This window comes from Rattus norvegicus, chromosome 1, assembly GCF_021556685.1.
Source record: "Rattus norvegicus strain SHRSP/BbbUtx chromosome 1, alternate assembly SHRSP_T2T, whole genome shotgun sequence".
Taxonomy (NCBI): domain Eukaryota; kingdom Metazoa; phylum Chordata; class Mammalia; order Rodentia; family Muridae; genus Rattus; species Rattus norvegicus.
This window is the reverse complement of record NC_141534.1, coordinates 260,934,632-260,950,264: the sequence shown is the minus strand read 5'-3', so window position 1 is coordinate 260,950,264 and position 15,633 is coordinate 260,934,632. Positions and strand designations below refer to the sequence as shown.

The 15,633-nt window shown below is 41.6% G+C and overlaps 1 protein-coding gene across 1 annotated transcript in view; it reads right to left on the bottom strand.

Moving 5' to 3' along the window:
* The window catches only part of Sorcs3 (sortilin-related VPS10 domain containing receptor 3), a 618,610-nt gene that overhangs the window by 111,090 nt on the left and 491,887 nt on the right, over window positions 1-15,633 (bottom strand). Inside the window, 2 exon segments of the mRNA NM_001106367.3 lie at window positions 1,672-1,851; window positions 12,317-12,406. Of these exon segments, the coding sequence (NP_001099837.2) occupies window positions 1,672-1,851; window positions 12,317-12,406 (270 nt within the window).

Here is a 15,633-nt window from a genome sequence, read left to right as displayed (position 1 = left end):
GGACACTATGGTTCTCACATGGGGCTTCTAATTTTTGCAATGAGGTCATCTGCATCAGTGTTTTATATTCTTTGATTTGGGTGACAGCACAGGGGAATGAATATTCCTCCTTAGAGTCTTACGAATCTTGGGGCTATTCCTCCAAACTATACCCAAGGCTGTAGCGTGTTGTTAATAATGAAAGTTTACTTCTGACCCTTGATTAGGTTACAGATAAAGAATGTAAGTTTATCAAAGTTATCTATACCCCTTAGACTTTTCTGCCAAACCTTACAAATGAAGGAAGAAACCTGGACATTTCCTCAAATAAGCCTTGCTGTTGGAGAGAATTGTTTTAGACTTCCACAAGATAAAGGCATTGGGTATCCCAGCATGCTTCGTGGCAGGTAACATAAGCTCCCAACCCTGGCTAGGTTGCTGCTGACAGATGGCGGTGGCTAGGAGAGGGAGATTCAGTTTAGTTTAAGAATGTAATATGTGATAAGTTAACCATGCTCCAGTAGATGATCCCATACATATGAAGTAATTGGCAGCACTAACTGGATTCAGTGGAATATAGAAAAAGGAAATAAACAATAGAGATATGGAGCTGGGAATAGGATGTGAGGATAGAGGCCTTTAGTAACTAGGTGGTGACAAAGTAGACAATGTAGATACCAGTGACAGATGCCAGAACTGGCCACAGGATAATGTACTGAACCTTCTGACCTACTTCTATTCTGAAAGCCACCAGAGCAAAGCTCATCCAGGTAATCTGAGAGCCCAGCCAGAGCTGAGCTCACTCGTCACAACATGTGTGAGTTTAACCACTGTGTTCTTTTGTCACATGAGGTACCTAAGACACACTGCAAAATCCAGCTCATCACATCCCTAGTATAATCCAGTCACTTAACCTGTTCTCTTTCTAGTGCTGTCAAAAGTCATACACGGCCTTTAATGACAGAAGGAAACAACACATCTCTCAGGATCTCTAATTTTTCTCTAATTTCTGTGTGCACTCATGTGGATACCTAGGCAAAGTGTCCTTTTAACTGGCATACATTTTATATATATGTATGTATATATATATATATATGTATGTTATATATATGTGTGTGTGTGTCTGTGTGTGTGTGCATGTGTGCGTGTGTGTGTGTGTGTGTGTGTGTGTGTGTGTGTGTGTGATACTCATGTCAAGGCAAATTTTTCATTATATCATGTTGTGGCATTTACTCTCTTATAAGTTTTTTTAAATTTTTCCTTCTTTTCCTCTAAATTATGTTTATAAGTATCATTTTAAAAATAATTTCTGCATGGACATAGCATCCTCTTTTTTTTCTAGAAACGTACATAGCAAGAAGCCTGGAGTTTTGAAAGGCTCCTTAAGTCATCGTGTATGCCGTGTGCCTTCAGTTCTGACACGCTCGTGCACATGCAGACATTGACCTTACTGAGACAGAGGATCCCTTACACACACCCTACCCCTCACCTCACAAGAATATTACCAGACGAGCACTTGTACCTTTATTTCTCTGGCACTAGGCTACAAAGAGTTTGCATCCCTTGCCTCGCAATGCAATTGCCAAGTGAAACAGCTGGGGTCAAGCGCAGGATTATAGTGCCTATGCTTATAAAGTCGAAACACATGAAAAGGGAAGGTCAGGCCAGGGAGGGGTAATTTTGGCTACATACCTCATATAACTCAATAATGATGTTCCCCATTAGACTTCGGCTGCTCTTAATGTTCTCCATAGCCAATGTGAAGTAGATCCCGCGTGTGTCTGAGATGTAGAGGTTGTAGGTGTCATTTTGGTTCCATTCTTGGACGGCTGCAAACACTTGGTTCTCATCTGTACTGATGATGTGCATGTCCTGTAATGAGACAGATGGCCTGTGAGAAGGTAGGGCACCGTACCTCTCTCCCCGCTGGGACCTCCGGTAAGTCCCATGACTTGGGAAATAGTTGAGAAAAATCTTGAGTTATAGGCAATGTTAAGCAGTTCTGCGTTGGACCAAGGCTATCAATCGTGAGTATCATGATTTCCGTTCCTTACTAAGTGACAGCAAGATGGTTGTAAGGGGCTTTAGTGAGTATCATTTCCCGTGGTTCCAAGGGATTCGTCCCTGCTCATTTTTTACATTTATGTTTGAAATTGAGTGTTAGTGCTAACAGAGGCATCTAGCCATCCAGGAGGACACGCAGACATGTGGAGCAGCGGGCCCCATCCCATCTTTTGATCTTCACTTATGGTTTTAAATCTTTGAGGCACAGTGCTTTCCTTAGCAAGCCTCAGTATCAGGTGGCTGGCAATGAGGCAGGTAGGTCTGGCCAGAGACCTCCAACCTCAGGTAACGCACGGGCATCAGTCAATTAATTGTGTGTCCGGGAGATCCGTGTGATATTTAAGTGAAACTAATGGAGAGCTTGCTGCAAAGGAGAAAAAAAAATATATTCTTGGCCAGTAATCACACTCAACCTAAGACTTGGTGCCCTGGGTCTTCCTATATGCGCTGCCGCTGTGGGACAAGTGGCTGACGAATGTATCAGCCTCCACGAATTTCAATTTTCTCCCCAAGGAGTGAAAACAAAAGCACCTAGTCCTAGGACACTATTCTGTCATTCAGTGTTTTTTATGTCAATTAGAAGTCAAATAATCCTGTGATAGAGATAGGGTGATTATTATCATTTTCTGGAGCAAACCAAGGCACCTAGCAGTTCATCAAACTGCTCCCAATTGCACAGGTAGTAAATGACAGAACCAGACTGTGACTATCTGTGGTTGTGACTGACATTATGGTGAGCTTTGTTTGGATTCGTAATTTCCTGCTATCTCCGCTCCTGCAGATCCACTCCTCCTCCTCTGTTTCAGAAAAGAGCAGGCCTCCCAGGGATATCAACCGAACATGGCAAAACAAGTTACAGTAAGACTAGGCAGAAACCTCGTATCAGGGCACATTGTCAACGATGTTACACTAGCAACCAATACAGTAAAGACTCATTGCAAATGTCAGCTTGGTCTGTATGAAAACCTGATTCTCTAGGCTGCGAGGTGGGTGTGGCACCATTAGGGTCTCCACCCTGGATAAACCTGGATTCTTATGGTCTGCTCCTTACAGACTAGCATTCCGTTCACAGCCCTTGCATTCATTTTAGGTTCTAATCCTGGTCTGTATTATTCCTGAAAACCAATTGAATGGCTCACAATTCAAAACTAGTTTACAAAAACCATACGACGTACTCTCTAATCACTGCATAATAATGACACATTCGAGCCCATACCAAGAGGATATGCATTTACTCAGGAGGACATGTTGGTATGGTTAAACATCTGTTTAAAGTGATGGCATTAAAATGCATAAATACAGTGTGCATGCCACATAACAGGTCACAGATGGAGAGCCACAATTGTACCTGTGGAGAAGTGTGCTGGTCGCAGCAGCATCAGGAACCAGAGCCAATAGCAAATTACTAATAAGCCAGGGTCTACCTTTCCTAGAATCCATTTCAAGTGAAGAGAGCAATGTCAGCTCTGTAGCCAGCCCCTCCCCCACTCTGTTGAGGACTAGGCCATACGATCTTGAAAACTGGAAGGTAGAAAAAGTAGGCAAACAAATTCTAGACTTTAGAGGTCGTTTGTCAGTAGTCCCTAGCCTTGACCTTTCCGAGTCACCTTGACAGTGGCTTTACTTGCTCATTTTTGCTTATACATCTTGTAGAATTACAAGCTCCTGCTGAACTGCTTTAAGATAGAAAGAAGTTTTACTCCTAACAACCATGGGATGAAATCGTGTTGTGTAGATATGGAATGAATGCCCAAGAACCCAGTGGGAGGGGAGAGGGCAGCTGCAGGGAATCCGAATTAAATTCACTTACCCTGATAAAAATGCAATATAAATGCTTGGGTTTTCCCAGATGTTTTGGTCATAAAAATGAATGAGCTAAGTTATTTCAGACTAAACTAATGCAAAGTAAGTGGGGAGAAAACAACTTAGAATACCATGGAATGGCCAGGGTTAGAGGCAGCCAGCTTTGCTGTGAGTGTATATTAGGAAAATGCTGTCATGGGCTGTGCCAACTGGTTAGCCGGTCCTCGGCCTCCAGCATAAGAAGCTAGAACATACCTTTGTCTGAGATTCTATATTGCCCATGACTTCATTTGTTAGTCATTAAGATGACAAATGACATTACTGAGATTTAATCAAGAAACTAACTCTTTAAGCACCGTATTGCTGAAGATATAACTTCAATGTGATCAAAATGACTTACAGATCTTCATCACATTTGTCATTTTCTCATTGAAGAGGTGGGACCTTGCTATGCTACAGAACAATGGTTAATATCAATAGTCAACCCCAAAGATATAATTACTGGGGAACAGACCTCTACGCATGACAGTGGTTGATTATGTTAATATTAAAAAACCTGGTCACTGTGGGTGGCACCATTCCCTAGGCAGGAATCCTGAGTTGTGTAGGAAGGAGAAAGCAAGTTGAGCACAAGCAGTTACTACTCTCTACTTCTCGAGTCTGTGTTCAATGTGACCAGCTGCTTCATTCTCCTGCTGTATCTTCCCTGCCGCAAGGAACTATAATCAAATTATGAATCGAAAAAAGCCCCCTTTTCCATTAAGTTACTTCTACCAAGGTATTTTTATTCCAGCAATAGAGACGGTAACTAAGATGTCCACACTAACCTTGAGTTCCTAAACTCAAAGCTTCTCCCTACTTCTCCCTTCTAACTAGCTAGGATAGAGAGTCCTATTGTTACCACCTGAACAAGTCTTCTAGATGATTCTACAGAATCACTTTGAAGTGGTTTTCCAAGCTTGTACAACTTTCCAATATAGGAGCATGACATTGCCATCTACAAAGTTCTCATTAAAGAACCCCACAATTGAGTCACAATTGTAATAATGTCTTAAGTAAGTTCACAAAGTCCTAAATTGTGTCTGGCCACATCATAGCTCTTAAGGTACATATAGCCATGGGCCACAGGTAGTTCATACTTGCATATGAACCCTTTCTAAATAGTTCGTGTTAAACAGAAATCAACAGTTAATAACCAGAACGTTGTAGTATCAGTTAAAAATCAGTCCGGCAGGGTTCTGGACTATCATGAATGTTTTCTTTAATAGAGCTACCTCAATTGAACTACAAAGAAACTGTTTCTTTCTTGCTTGCTGATCCTGAGAAGGTGTGGGAAGAGAGCTGGTGAGGAAGAGAGAACACAGAGGAAGGGAAACATAAGAAACCATTGAAAAGGGAACCTCGCTATCACTGCAACAACTTGAAAAGCCTCAGAATAAGCACATATGTTATTTGGAAAGCACTGATCAATAACACCCCCTACCATTTCAACAGTGACTTGAAAAATCATACTTTTGAGAACATAACTAAACAAAATCTGGGTCTTCTGAAATAAACACTAATGAAAATATTTCGCTCTCCCTTCCGGTTCTTTGTTTATTTTCTTTGTTTGTTTTCTAATATCCTGGAGCTTCTTAAATGTTTACATGAAACACGTAAATGATTAAGCATTTTCCACCTTCTGGGGCACCACACTGAAGATGGGAAGAAGAATAAAAGATTAATAAAGCTACAGCAAAGAGGATGTCCCTAAGCCTATGCCCCGATGGGGAAGACAGCACCTTCTTAGATTTTTCTCAACAGTAACCGGATGCTACACTAAAGCAGACAAGTAAGAGAGTGTGGAACTCTCAAGAACACAGGTTAAGGGCTCCACACATCCCATGTAAGAGGTAACAATAGAGGGGCCACACCACAAAAGATTGTGTGCAGCACAGCTAGCCTTTGGCAGGAAGTGTAAAGTGTAGGAAGACCTGAACAAAGAAACTAGGTTCTTAGCACTGTCTTTGTAAAATGGATTGGTGGCGTATTAGGAAATCTATTGGGGAGAGCACATCGATAGTATCTGACTTGTAAAAGTGGCCTCTTTATTTTTAGATATCATGCACTTTATTTGCAATTAGTGATAAAGTAATCACATAATTATTTGTTTGTTGTTTTTCTCTCTCATCGGACACTAAGCTTCTAGGGAATAGAAACTTATGTATTTATTACTTTACCTCTAGTACTTCGCAAAGAGTTTTCTGTAGAGTGCATGCAGGACAAAAGTTTACAAAGTAAATAATGGGGTATGAAAGTAAATAAAGAGAAGAGGAGGCACAGGGAATAAAGAACAGATACTAGCCCACATCTGGGCTTCTTAAACAAGGCATGTGAATACGCAGTTCAGTAAAGGGCTTCTTGGTAGTGGTGAGAGATGGACTGAGGCTGTTCATGCAGGAGTCACTGATGTAAACAGAAATGGATGGAACCACTCAGAGAGCACACAGATTGTAAGAAGAATCTAAGAGATAGTTAGAAGAAGGGCATAAGAAAGGGAAAGAGCTTTAGTGTGGACTTGGGGCAGGGGCATTATGCCAAATATTCCAGGGAGCCAGATGAAAAGAAGGGTAGAGATGTTAAGAGTAGGCTTTGACACATAGGTGGTCATTCATAAAAATGGCCACATGGAGTAAATGGGTAGGAGGATAGAGGGCAATTAGCAGTGCATACAAGACAGAATGGGAATGCGCAAACAGATAAGGATTACACATAAATCCGTAAGAACAGTGGCTGTGATCTACCAGACCTAGGCCAGGAGACAAAGGTTAATATCCTTTTCACTGTTCTTATAATAAGAAATAGCTTCCTGCTCTCTCACCATTCACAATGGGACTAACTACATCCCAATTGAAAATGGTTGCACATTCTGACGTAGATAAGAAAAAACTGTTGCAAACTCTGATATAACATCTACGAGCATTTCAGAAGGAACTGCTTTTGTTTTCCTTCACTTTACAAAAGGGTTTAATGTGTGCCAGGCTGGCTTCAAATCCAATACATGGCCAAGGACGCCTTGGAGCTACAGATCCTCCTGGCTCTCTCCCAAGTGTTTGAATAAATACACATGCACCATCATGCCTTGCCGAGAATTGCTTTTAAACTTCTTCTTACTTGTTCTTTTTATTCATATATATTGCACTTAGTTTTTGTTGCATGTGTATGTGTGTGTAGTATGTTTTTCAATGAGTATGTGTGATCACATACATGTAGGTGCTTGTGTGCTAAGACAAGAATTTGTCTTCAGGGTCTTCTTCCTCAATCACTCTATACTCGTTTACTGAGGCAGGGTGCTCTCCTAAATCCTGAATACATGGTATAGTTTGACCAGCTTGCTTAAGGAGATCCAAGTCTCCAAAAGCAGGATTATATGTGAGCACATATAAAGATGTTGTGGACCTGAACCCTCACAGTTGCACTTCAAGTACTTTATACACAAAAGCTTCTCCACAACCTCGAGGTTTGCTTTTAAAAAGATATATAAAATAAAAAGGGACCGAGCATGTAGCAGGGAATGGAGATGACTTGATCACACAACTGAAGGAGAAATTTCTTTGAAGCCAAGTGATGCTCACAAATGCTTTAGGGTCAGGCAGATGGCTGCCCCTGATTGCACTGTTTGCCCAAGTTCTCAGTTGCCCAAGTTCTCAGTACAAGCTTGAGGGTGGGCAACATTCAAGAGCTGAGGGCAATAAGATTTAAGTTTGGTCAGGTCAAATTATTAGGTGTTTTGCCCACATTTGTTTGTAGGTCAACAGTTCAGTTACTCACTTATGAGAGCAAGAATGTAAATGTGGTCTTCTGACAAAACCATAGGTCAGATATCTTAGTCTTAGCAAGTCTCCTAGAAAGCAGGGATGAGCCCCTCCCCAGACACGGAATGGAGTTGTACTCCTTAATCTTTGCTGTTGTCCAGCGGTTCAGGCAAAGTTCAGGGGTATCACTAGAACCCAAATACTTTTAGGGAAAGAAAGCAAACAAATGTTTTTCTCTTGTAGAAATGACTTTTAGAATGGTGACTTAAGGAAAAAATTCGAATCTAAGGGACCAAAAAAGTCTATGACAGGCTTCTGGTGGTACAGTGACAGCCTTAAGCAATATGGAGACCAATGCTGTCAGAGGGAGACACAATTCTACTATGAGCTTAATCTGCATAGCAGGCAGGGGAAGGACATTGGTATCTCCCCCCAAGTCAGAGTCGTCCCTTAGATTTACTGAGCATACTACACTGGACATCCATGAGCCGGTTATTGACTCCTCACAAGGTTTCAGTGTTGCCTGTTTTGCTTTGAGCAGACCCAGGCTCCCAGGTAAGTGGTTGAGGTTGAAGGGGTATGTAGGGTTCTGCTCAAAGGTTCAACTGTCTTTTGGTTCCTATTGCACTAATTCTCTTCCACCATGCTTTCTGATCAGTGAGTAAGTGTTGACACCTATGGGATGAGAGTTCCAACCCAGTGCCCAACAAGAAGCCTAGCAAGCTGCTCCTCATTCTAATAAATCTGCTCATTACTAAGGTCATTCATCTAACCCTATGCAAAATACTTGGAAGTCCAGGTATGCATGGCTGGAGCAGACAGGTTGGGAATGGAAGCACGGTGGGCAGTGAAAGCAGGAAACTTTTCTATCATTTTGTTTTCACCCAGCACGCCTAACAGCAGCTACAGCACTGTGTGGAACAAAGTCATTCCAGTCTCTTAAACAATAGAAAGAACTAACCTGCCTTCATTCTCTTGGCCCCTAGCTCCTTAGCCCTGATTATGAAAATCTGGGCCAACACCAGCTAATGAAATGATCGATCACCACCCTGCTACTTTCACAGCAGTCTCGTATTAATGAGAAGTCTGTCTGGATGCACTTCTATGAAGGGGCTGCATGCCTGGTTGGATACGCCTCCACAATAAGTCACCATGGGGTTGCTAATCATTAATGGACTGCTCTGTGTGGAAATCAATTCAGGTCCTCATTTGTACTTCACCTGCAGCCACGCACCTAAGGGACTGAACTATTGCTTTCCTAAAAAGGTTAAAATTTCATAAAATATGCACTCACACAGAGGTAAATATGTTTGTAAAAATCCTTCCAGTGGAGAGATGGTTTGGAAGATTCCTGAAGCATATGCTTTACGTAAAGGTAGGGAGGACTTGAAGGCTCAGGCCTGGAGGTTGGGGACACCAGCATCCTCCTTTGGAAAAATCATGGCTGATTTTTCCCTTTCTCATCCTTTCATACCAATTTCCTGGCAGGCTTTAGACTACTTGATGGGTACATCCTGCAGTCGTCATCGTGAACAATTTTCCAACAAAATCTACTCATAGAGAAGCCAGAGTGAAAACAGACACGAGTCTCTATGTTCCCCTAAGGCTATTTAATATGAGATCTGCCCTCTTCCTCAGCCATACTGCCAAACTCTGTAACCAAACTTCAGAAGGCATATTTTAACTTTGTTAAAGGAGCCCTGTGTGCTCTTCAAACAAGGCCTTTGCAAGTGTAGTTGGTCCTTCCAACCTTTGTTCTCCAGAGACCAATGCTCCATTAATTATACACCTTTGCTTAATAAACAGGGCATGCCATTTATTTTATGTGATCCCCTAAACAATATTGGCATGAGAGTCAAAGATAATTTTAAGTATTCAGAAAGGATGTGCACAGGTTATGAAAATGCTATGCCGTGCTAGCTATACGAGAGACTTTAGTCATCTATGGATTTTGCTATCTGCAGGTATCACGGTATAAATTCCTCTGAGATAATAAAATCTACCACACTTGTATTTCTGACCTACCTTTGTTTATAGGTCCAGTTTTACAGTTTTCCTTCTATTATTTTAAACATAACTTTCTCTAGGAAGTTGCTGTCCCTCTCCATACCCAATTAGATGCACCTTTGTCTAAAAATGTTCCTTAGACTTCTAGTAGCCTCCGTGTACTTACACTAACTTACCTAATGGTGTTGTCTACCAGACTATGAGCTTTAGCAGGCAGAAAATACTTGTACTGCACTCACTGTTCATTCCACTGCTAGTTCAATTTTTAGAAACGATTTAGGATATTTTATTACATTTATATTTATTTGATGTTAGCAGGTAAGGAATATTTGTTACCATATTTGCTATTCTGGTTATAGTTCAATGTTTTTTAACAAGTGCTTCTAAATGTGTTATTAAACTTATACTTATTTGATTTATTTTTATTTTTATTGGATATTTTATGTATTTACATTTCAAATGTTATTTCCCTCCCCCACTTCCATGCCCCATCCCTCCTCCTCCTGCTTCTAAGAGGATGCTCCCACTCCTACTCACCCACTCCCACTTCATCACCTTGTCATTCCCCTACACTGTGGAAACAAGCCTTCACAGGAACAAGAGCTTCTCCTCCTCTTGATGCCAAACAATGCCATCCATTGCTACATATGAGACTGGAGCCATGGGTCCCTCCATGCATACTCAATGGTTGGTGATTTAGTGCCTGGGAGCTCCAGAGGGCTTTGGTTGGTTGATATTGTTGCTCTTCCTATGGGGTTGTAAACCCCTTCAGCTCCTTCAGTTCTTCCTCTAACTCCTCCATTGTGGTCCCCGTGTTCAATCCAATGGTTAGCTTCAAGCATCCTCATCTGTATCTGTAAGGCTCTCGCAGAGCCTCTCAGGCAAGATCCATATCAGACTCCTGTCAGCAACACTTCTTGGCATCAGCAATAGTGACTGGGGTTTGGTGGCTGCAAATGGGATGGATCGCCAGGTGGGGCAGTCTCTGGATGACCTTTCCTCCAGTCTCTATTCCACTCTTTGTCCCTATATTTCCTCCCATTTTGATTTTTATAAAGTGTGCAGAGTTCAGAAAATCAAGTTAATGAATGTATAAAATAGCTAGCGAAGCTACAACACGATTTTATCCCATTAGTTCTATACCCAGTCATACTATCCAATACCATAGCTACTGCTGAAGCAAATGGCACCATTTGTCTTGCCACTTCTGAACATGAGCAAGTCATTTGGCAAGCCTTTCTTCCTCCTAGGTGTGACTCAGAACTCAGTGCCTCAAAGCATGGCACATTGGCATGCTCTGTACTTTGAAGTCAAGGACCACAGAGAAAATTCTAATCGCAGTGTTCTTGACCAACTCCTGCCCTTCTGCTACCTCCTGAATCAAATTATAGAAGCCAGACTGTGTCCTGTTTGATTGCTGGATGTAAGAGAATTAGCCCCTTCCAAGGATGAACCCCATTACTGGTTGACTAATACAGGGTTGCCAGTCTTAAGAACCCTAGATACATACAAACAAAACTTTTGGCAAGGCAGGTTTTATATAACAAATATAATCAAAGACAAAGAGAGTATCAACTTGAGAGTCAGGATGCAGAGGGGTTCAGGGGGTGACTGGTAGGGACAAGAGGGAGGAAATAGAGGTAAAATGATGAAATTCTATTCCAAGGGGGAATGGTAGAATTCTATTTCAATTAAAAATTAATAATTTTGGCAGAGAGTAGGAGGAAGAGAGAGATTATAATTTGAACTCTCCATTATTAAATGACTTTCAAATAGTTCTATGTTTAACATAGATTGCCCACTTAAAGAAAAGTTGAATAAATGAATAAAGAATGAATGAATATGTGATAGAATGAATACACTGAATACAACTGAAAATAAAATACCAAGGGATATAAAGTGATTTACCTTCTTATCCCATAATCATCCCAATCTATGCTCAGGTAGCCTTACACACTGTTTCTTAGCCTCGTCTTAGAGGCCAGTGACTACTTATTATATGACATGGCAAGCGCATGCCTCAGGATGGCCTTCTGCAGCCCCATTAAGAAACGCCATCACATCCTGGTCCTGTTCACAATGAATTTACAAGATCCATCTTCACCTAGAAGCTGGTACTCATACAAAGCGGGACACATAGAATAAGCACTATAATCTTCCAGTGGAGGAGTTGAAATGCTGATATTATTATTCCCGTATGTCGGGCTCTTTGATCTACTCAGTGAGACTGGGACACAAACAGGTGGCACGTGTTCCCTCTTTCGAGAGGGAAGAAAGCGAAGCAGGAAAGCCCACCAGCCTTTCCCGTGTGCTTTTAGCCATACACTTAGCAGCTGTGCTCCTGATGGATAAAGTTATCCTCTGTTTCTAACAGCACTGCTTTGGGAAGGAGTCTGCTCAGAAGAGACTGCTTTCAAAGCCAGTCTCCCTTTCTCTCTCACTGTTATCAAAGAGCACAGGATCCTACCACACGCTTGCATTATAGGAAATCAAACTCATGCCTGCCATGCTGCTGAGAAGAAAAAAAAAATACAGCGCTCACATCCAGCACCATCAACAATGGCCAAAATCCTTTAGGAGTGCTTCAGACTAAATGTCAATAGCAGGAAGCCTTTCCATCGCTGGCTTTGTCTAGCAAGTCTCAAGATAGCAGGTACCGTGTGCAATACCTTTGGCAAGGAGTACTTGGGCAGCTTTATCTGGGCAAAGGCTTCTCTTCGATAGGACACGTAATAGCTGGCTCTTCCACCCATCGTTACCTGGATCACGAGAGAAACAAGAAGATATCAGATGGGGACACAAGTTAGAAAAAGCCGTCCTGCTCATAAGGAATCTCAATACGCTCAAAAATTACCTCTTCGTGTCTATGTAATGTTAGCTCTGAGCCGCCGATCCCATGGCATTCTGGGGTGTTTTTACGTCCTGGTGCTGATACAGTAAATACACAGCTACAATAATCATCCCCGTGTTCCTGAATTTCTAAGTGAAAACAAGGGGTGGTTTTGTATGCTGCCACTGTGCTTTGCAGATGCAACACACCTAATGTGCATTTTCCACTGAAAACAAAGAAGCTCTCCACATCAGTTTCAACTGTGATATATTTGTCCAGTTATCTGCTGGTTTTTTTTAACAATTTATTAATGCATTAGAACCATAGCACCATGATCATGAGCATTGTTTAGAATCTAAGTGATTAGCATGTCTCAAACCATCGCTGCCGAGAAATTTCATTTCATTTCTGACGGTCACACTTCTCCATTCATATTCATAAACCCATGCACCGGACAGACGCTTTTTGATCCTTCCCATATGAAGGCTGATTAAAGGCAGTGGAGGTAAGAAGAAAACTCCAGACATGGAATGTATAAACTTCTGTTTGTGCATAACTAGGAGGACAAGAATAAGCTCAGCCACCTCACTTGGCGAAGGATGGATCCTTCATTAGATGACATGGTATCGCTCCAAAAATTGGTCCACAAGGCTGGGTTTGTGGAAATGTCCTGCCAAAATGGCACAGCTCTGTGGAAGGCTGCTCTTGGTCCAATTATCCTAACTCAGGGGAAATTAATATTCACAGAAGAAGATAACATGGCCTGTTCAGAGAAAATAGCAGGAGGACAATAGGAACCAGGCTGCTGGAGAGGCAATTACTCCAGGCACATGCTCCCTTCTCCCCAAGCGCGTGCTGGACACTAGCCAGACCCATCAGTCCTGGCCAAAGTTGGCAGCCACCCTCGGCAACTGCTGGGAGCAGTGGGGTGCGACATCTCTGTTGAAAGAGACCCATCACCCCTCATTCTGATGTATGGCCTTCCCCTATGGCTGTCTTCCTCTTCTTCACATATTGGAAGACCCCAAAGTAGGTACTTCAAGCTGCCGGGTGGGGCAGATGTTGGACTCCGCGTAAGGCAGAGCCTGGGAAAAGGCCCGGCGGAGAAGCTAATGAAGATGAGAGACTGGTTTTCTCCCTCACCTTTAAAGCTATTGCATGTCTCTATTTTTAAATGAGATCCAGGTATTATTTTTAATTCTAGAACTTTTATTTTTCTAAAGTACTTGGCATAAATCTACATTGTTTTGTATTGGCTTAGAGTGGGTGTTGACAGAGTGAGACAGATGGTTCATACTTTTAATAATAATCTTTAAGTTCATAGACTCAGATTAAAATGTAACTCCTGGGCATGGGCACATGGACACTCTTAGACCTTGCATGAACCTATGCATTTATTTGTTTGACTTGATTCTATTTCAATTATAAAATCAAAACATATGAACACATCTGCCAATCAAAAACACTACATCAATAGTTTTGTGTTTTAGCATGCTTCAGTATCACCTAGATAACTTATTAAGACTCAGATTGCTGAGCACCAAGTCTTATTATATTGAATTTGGTTGTAGTCAATGAATGGTCTTTTCTTATAAGTTTCTTGATGCTGTTGCTATCTGGGGACCAGACTTTGAACACCAAAGAACTGATAGACCATTAACAGCAATCTGCATAAACCTCTGTGCTCCTTACCTGCACTTCCAGACTGCTATTATTCATGGTGGTGATAATTTTTAATTGATATGAAATTCCTATAATTAGACTTTTTTAAATGCCCAACTCAACAGCACTTAATTCATTCACACCCTTGTCCGGTTTTCACAGCTATTTTGCCCTGAGGCATTTACCAACCCCCAAAGAGGATCCTCCACATAAGATAACATAAAAGCGTCCCAAATACATGCTGTGCTTAAAGTCTAGTTCTCTATAGAACCTCACTAAATCTGCCCATCGGTACAGATGTTTCATACACAATCTCACACATAACTTAGAACATTAGTGCTTCAGCAATAAATATAGATTATGGTTCTTATGGACCACCGAATGCTCTAAAATATTAGATGGCTATAGGAAGTCCAAATAGCCCAAGTGCTTCCCTAAGCATTTATGCTACCGCAGAATTTCCCACAGACGTTAAGATGCCTCCTCCCTACTTTATCTGACTATGTACCTCTTTGTACTTCCAAAAGCTCAATTATGCCTAGACCTAAGTACAAGCCTCAAGAGTCCATGAAAAAGTCTTAGATGTCATCAGTTTACTGAGGCCCTGTCAATCAGCTCCAACCTTTACCTCTTCCTATTTCACAAGGCATGTACTCCTGTGGCATACAGATTCCTGTAAGGGCTCCTTCATGTCATATGACATTGTTGAGGCTGCCTTCCTTCCCAAATGACAAAAGTGCCACAGTTTTAATGTCTGCATGTCTTCTATAATGCATGTTGAAGTTTAATGCCCAGTGCAATAATATTAAGATGTAGAATATGTTAGAAGATGGATAGATGTGAACAGGTGAGTTAGCAAAGAGCATCAGAGGCTTTTCTCACCCCTCTAACCCTTCTGTCATGTGAGAGCAGAATGTATACAACACACAAACATCACAGGCAGGGAAAGCGCCCTTACAGACAATGGGCACACCTCTGCCTTTATAATAGACTTGCCAGTATCTTAGTCACAATGAACGTTAGAGTTTTGATGTTTATAGGTTTAAGATACATGATCTCCACAGCAGATATAGTATGATCAATAAATTGGTACTGGAAATGAGCTGTTGCTAAAATATACAGTAAAATACATGGAAAGGTCTTTAGAAACTGAAATAAGTGCTAGAAAAAATTGCAATGAATGGAACTTTGAGGTGAAGTGAACTTTAGAGAAATCTTTAGTCTTTTTTTTTTAAATTGTATATTTATTTACATTCCAAATGTAATTCCCTTTCCTGGTTTCCTGTCCATAAGCTCCCTATTCCCTCCTCATCTCCTTTTCCTATAGAGGTGTGCCCCTCCCCATCCATCCCGCCCTTACTGCCCTGCCCTGACATTCCCTTACACTGGGACTCCAACCTTGGCAGGACCAAGCACTTCTCCTTCCATTGGTGCCAAACAAGGCTGTACTCTGCTACATATGCAGTCATGGGTCAGTCCATGTATAATGTTTGG